The sequence below is a fragment of the Camellia sinensis genome, chromosome 9 (genome assembly GCF_055761805.1).
Source record: "Camellia sinensis isolate YWXY chromosome 9, ASM5576180v1, whole genome shotgun sequence".
Lineage (NCBI taxonomy): Eukaryota > Viridiplantae > Streptophyta > Magnoliopsida > Ericales > Theaceae > Camellia > Camellia sinensis.
The window spans coordinates 80,452,684-80,458,872 of NC_138969.1; the positions used below are offsets into that span (position 1 = coordinate 80,452,684).

Genomic DNA, 6,189 nt, shown 5'->3' on the forward strand with positions numbered 1-6,189 from the left:
TGGATCAAAAGAAGGCCCTTGACATGATCTATAATCTATTCCAAAGGACCAAGATGAGAAGATACCTCTAGGTGAGTAGATCTGAAGATCTAAGTGAGAAAATGTGAGTTTTGAGAGAAAGAGAGAGAAGCCATGGGTAGAGAGGGAAAAAGAGAGGTAATGAATGATAAAAAAAAGTGCTTTGGGGTCTATTTATAGTGACTAGGTATTAATAGAATAATAGCTCAAAAGTTAAATAAAAAGAACATGTCAAAAATCCCCAAAAAGCAGGGCCCAAGCCGAACAAAATCTGGAAAAAGAGTCACAGGGGTCGACCCTCGCGACAATGGTGCCGACCCTCAGAAGAAAAGCTAAGACACTAATTATTTGCAACAGACGAGGGTCGACCCTATTTTTCATAATACAACTCAAAACAAAATAGCCAAGGAAGGGTAGACCCTCTGAACCCATGGTGTCAACCCTAAATTTCAGTAGCAATTTCCAGGATTGAGCAGCAAGACAGTGTCAACACCACTCAGCCTGGTGTTAACCCCATAGGCAAATAACAGGACAAGTGTCGACACCACCAAAGCTGGTGTGGACCCCAAATTTCAGTAGCTACACCAAGAGCACAACAACAGGCTTGTATCGACCCCCGGAGCAGAACAAATCAAAGAAAAGAAGGCAATGTCAACACCTCCAAGTATAGTGTCGACCCTCAAGCCATAATTCAACAAGGGAAAAGGGAAGGACGACCACTACGAACATGGTTTCCTGGATTCAAAAGCAATAAATGGGTCAGGTCTAAGCCTGGATCGCTATATGCCTTGTGTTTCTTTCGTAGGGGTGAACCATCATGAACAATCTAAGTAGATTCATTCCGTATGAAAGCAAACATTTACATGACTATGCAAGTGTTGCCTATGAATATGTTTGGTAAAGCACCAAACTATAAGTAACTTTTCAATAGGCATCACCACAGTGTCAGTACCTTTTCTCCTTTTTTATTTTTGTTCATCAACATTTGGGTCCATAAACCAGTAAGTAATGTTGTTTTGATTTTATGGGCTTTAATGTTTGCACACCCACTGTTGTTTTCTTCGATTTATAGACTTGTTGAACATTATATCACACAAATACAAGGCAATGAGGATATGAATAGATGCCATCATAGAGTTCATTTTTTTCCCCAAAATTGTTAATGGTAGCAGTTAAATCCCAACATAATTCATATTGGTGATACCTTACTGAAGGGCTTGATAGAGCAGCTCAATTTTCATATTGATATTACATCTCTCTCTTTCTCTCTCTCTCTCTCTCTCTCTCTCTCTCTCTGATATCTTATTTTAGAGTGCAATTGTTTCTTTTTAATATAAATTGTTTCATCTTTTAGTTTTCACTAGCTAAAGCACTTTTTCTTAGTTTATTTTCTATATTTTTTTAGGGTAAATTACAAATACAACCTTTGAGGTTTTCTTAAAATATAAATTTTCCCCTATGGTTTAGAAAATTACAAATACCCCCTTATCAAAATTTATTATTTAACATAATTAACTAAAAATAAATAAAATTCATAACTGTTCTCCCATACAATGATAAAATTATCTAAATTATTAATTGAAATATATTTTTAATATCATTAAAAATTGTTAATTGACTTGATGGTTTATTTAATAAAATAGTAATTTGTTATGAAATTATAAATTTCAAGGGGCGGGATGTAATTTTCAGAACTATAGAGGACAAGTCGTATTTTAACAAAACCTCAAGGAGCTTATTTGTAATTTACAATTATTATTATTATTATTATTTTGTCTATTAGAGCCTCACGATGTTGAGGTGTCTTGTGAGGTTTAAACCAGTGATATAACAAAATAAGAGTTTTAGAATTCCCTTCTAATCTAAAAATGACTAGTTGTTGGAAGCGATATTAAGAACACTCTTGGACATTCACGAACAATACCTTTCAACAAAGGGCTATTTGTTGGTACTCTCATTTTAGATGATTAAACCACTAATAATTTGATTTCCATTTTTTACTTGTGTTCAGAATCAAGTAAAGACTGTTATTTTTTTGCTTAATAAGACAACACTCAAGTGGTATATAATTGTGTAAGTTTTTCAATCAGTAAAATCCTTTTCATTTTATTGATTCAATTATTTATTAATAAGAGAATGAAAGTGCTTTTGCCTATGTAAGTTTTCTTCATTGATTCATGGTGTTGTGGCGAACATGTCAGTTGTGTTTGGATTTGAGATTCGTGGATGAAAAAAAAAGTTAAAATTTGCGAAAAAAAAATTTACTTTTATTTCATTCACGCATGTTTTCTTTCCACCAATATCGAAACATGGAGTAAGAGTTTGTTCTTTATAGTGTTTACTCTCTTCGTATTGTTCTGTTGTGCAGATTTAAGTTACGTTGTTACTTTTCAGAATCTATTTGTTGTCTAGTGCAGGTTTTAATTGTTGATCTTTTCTGTGTGGTTAATGATTGGTGGTTGCTAAAAGCAATGAAAATTGAGCACATTTTAGGTTTGTAGCAAGCTATTTTATTGCCTTCAAGAAGGTGCTTCGATTTCTTTTCTATTTTTCCTCCCTCAAAATCTTTTTTTTTTTTTCTTTTTTTTTGGAAGGAACCTTGGAAAATCATTTAAGCACTCAACAATGTTAATTCCCTTTCCTCCTTTGGGTACACCTTAGTGTATATGTTAACAAATCTTGTATATTGCTTCAATTCTTCATTGAATTTAGAATCACACAAATAAGTTCTTTTTTTATCTGCCACAAATATTATTTATTCTAAAATAGTTCAAATTTATATCTTTCAGCTTCATGCTTCATATTTCAAAGTGTGCTTAGTGAGGAGACAACACCAAAGGAAGAAAATTGTCCCTAATAAGAAAGCACGTCCACTTTGAAAGGTTTGTGAGAGGGAAAGGAAAAGCAGGTTTTGTGTCAATAGTTCTTAGAAGAGAGGGAAAGGCCAGCAGTGGTTTGCTCAATCCACATGCATTATTTGGTAAAAGCACTCCAGCCCAGTTGCCTCCTTGAAATGGTTTTTTAACCACGAATTTCTCTTTTTCAAAACAATGATCCCCACCAAATCCCCCTTCTTGGGTTGGAGCAACACAACAATGAGTAGTTTCTTTAAAGACGCCAACCTGTCGAGAGTACAATGCTAGCCAAGATGGAGCTAGGAACTAGTGTATACTTTCTTGGGGCTTGCCTTGCTTCATCATTTATAAATCAGGCTAGCGTCAGAAAAGAAACCAACCCAACCTCTCTAGCTTTCTAAATAAGCACAATACAATATGATGCTCATTTGATACTCCATAGGATCACATGACAACACTATTGTAATCTAATTATTATTACTATTTTTTGTTTTCATTAATTTATTCTCATTAAATTTTTTAATACGAATAGAAGAAATGGTATTGTTAAAGAAAATATTGAAGCAATGTTTTATTGATGCTTCTCTTTCAAAAATCTGTATGTGTTAAGATTGTTGATATGGTTGTGCCAACAAAATTATTGCACATTTGGCAATTGAAATTCGTTGGATTTCAACAAGTTTATTCAAAATTAGTGACCATGGGGTGGAAAGAAAATCTCAAAGAGACATGTTTGAATACCTTTACCATATTTAACTATACTTTTTTTTCTTTAGTTCTTCAAGCTAACTATTTACACATGCTGTAACCATATATAAAGGTTGCAAAAAAATACAAAGCATACACAATAAGCAATCCAAGTACTACGTAATCACTACCAACTATAGATGCATCTGGCTAACTTTTTTGAATGTTGCAATTGGCTAGATACCAAATTCCCAACTTTTCTTCTTTCAACTACTTCCACAATTTGCTAAATACCAAAGTTTAACTTTTTTGAGTGTTGCAAGAACATCTTTCATGTTCATTCTCTCCTCGGATGATTCTGCAGAGCAACTCAAAGCCAATTCCATGATGGATGATACACACTGCAGTACAACTGCAGTGAGGTGTTCGTCCTCTGGCTTAAGCAAGTTAGCATCTATAACATGAGAGATTGCATTTGGTAGTGACTCCCTCACCCAACGTTTCATCGTCATGTCTTCAAAAAACATTTCATTAGTGGGCTTCACTCTTGTGAATGTTTCCATAAGCAAGATTCCATAACTATAAACATCACAGCTTGTGGATACTAATCCTTCCAATCCAAACTCTACATACAATCAAAAGAAATATCAAGTTGTCAAGAACATAATAGAATTTTGGTGGTGGCAAGTTGGTATGTGTCGGTGGTTGGATTCGTGGCATGCTAGAGGGTGGCAGTATTGGAGGGGTATGCAATGGTGGCTAGTGTTGGATGGGTGAGTTGTTTTGGGAGAGAAGGGTATGTAGTGGCGGTCGTGTGGAAAAAAAGAGTAATTTTGTTATTTGGTATTATTGTCAAATTTGACAAATTAAAAATGTAATGTGTAAAGGCAAAATAGTAATTTACTTATTGAAGTTAACATTGTTAATTTTTCTATTAATGAAAGGGAGGTCGATATAATTATGTTAAAATTACGAAATTTATTTTATTTTTATCATTATTCAATGGAGATTGGTGTAATTTACCATTTAGAGAATTAGCTCGTTGTCAACAAAATCATAAAAATTTCTATGAAAATTATATTTAAAATTTTGTGTTATAATATGAAAAGTGCGTTTCTATATAAATTGGAAACGTATATAAAAAAAACACAAAAATGTGAAAATATAAATTAAAATTTAGAAGTCACCTGGTGCAATATATCCAAATGTTGCTATGGTCTTTGTATGTGTGACACTCTCCCCTAAATCTAATAACTTCGCAATGCCAAAATCACTCACATATGCAACCATATCATCATCTAGCAGGATGTTGCTAGGTTTCAAATCACAGTGAACCAAAGGCATTGAATAATCATGGTGAAGATACTCCAAAGCACATGCAACATCTATCATTATGTCTAATCTCTGCAACATATCTAAGAAATAGTTGTAAGAATACAACCACTTTTCAAGACTCCCATTAGGCATATACTCAAGTACTAGAGCTTTGAAATCAAGGTTCGAGCAACTGCTAATGACCTTAGTAAGATTGCGATGACGAATGTGTCGCATTATCTCGCATTCTACTTCAAAACTCTTGAATGCACCTTCTACTTGCAAGTTGAACACCTTTATAGCCAAAACTGTGGTATCTTGAAGGATAGCTTTGTAGACAGAACCAAAACTCCCCATGCCAAGCAAGTTGCTCTCACTAAACCCGTTAGTTGCTTGGAAAAGCTGTTGGTATGTGATTCTTGGAGGTGTTATTGTTGGCAAGAGATCAACACTAGATGGAGTTTTGTTTCTTCTTCGACATTTTATGAACAAGAACACAAAGGTCGTAGCAAGCAGTATGGATGCAATAGGTAACAAAATATATAAAACTAGAGCTACTCTTTTTTCCCTCAGATGATGAAAGGAACTAGTATGGCATGGCGAGACTTGAAACTTTGGTGCACCACATAATGCTTCATTCGACATGAAAGATTGAATGGTGAAGTTTGCAAAAGGTCCCCCATTTGGAATTTGTCCACTTAACTTATTGAAAGAAACATTGAGATATGAAAGATGAGACAGTGTCTCTAAGGATTTGGGGATCACATCGGAGAGGTCATTATAGGATAGATCTAAGAATTCCAAGCTCACCATGCTACCAAATGAGTCAGGTATAGATCCTTGTAACTTGTTGTGCGCCAACGAAAGAGTAACCAAGTTTTGCAAACCTATAATTGTACTTGGGATTTTGCCTGTGAATTGGTTCATTGAAAAATCTATTAGTGTTGCAACTTTGAAACTCCCAAGTTCTGGTGGCAGATTGCCATTTAAAGAATTCGAGGACATGTTAATTTCCAAGATATCTTTAAGATTGCCCAACCTTGTAGGTATGACGAAAGTTAGTTTGTTGGAATTGAGGTAGAGATATCTTAGAGATGTAATATTCCCTAAGCATTCAGGAATCAATCCAAAAAGTTCATTTTGGTTCAATCGTAGATCACCCATGTTCTTGAGTTGGCATATATCATCTGGAATGGACCCTTGCAGTCTGTTGCTGGAAAGATCCAATATTTGAAGCTTTCCCAATGCTTTAATTGTTGAGGGAATGAATCCGGTCAAACCATTTTTGTTGCAGATTCAAGAATGCCAAATTGCT

The 6,189-nt window shown here is 34.6% G+C and overlaps 1 protein-coding gene across 1 annotated transcript; it reads right to left on the minus strand.

Moving 5' to 3' along the window:
• Window positions 1-3,650: 3,650 nt before the first annotated feature.
• LOC114300573 (receptor kinase-like protein Xa21) lies at window positions 3,651-5,165 on the minus strand. Its single transcript, XM_028245443.2, has 2 exons — window positions 4,748-5,165; window positions 3,651-4,185 (listed from the first exon to the last, which is right to left on the minus strand). The coding sequence occupies exons 1-2, from the start codon at window positions 5,109-5,111 to the stop codon at window positions 3,827-3,829; spliced, it is 723 nt and encodes a 240-aa protein (XP_028101244.2). The 5' UTR covers window positions 5,112-5,165; the 3' UTR covers window positions 3,651-3,826.
• Window positions 5,166-6,189: the final 1,024 nt, after the last annotated feature.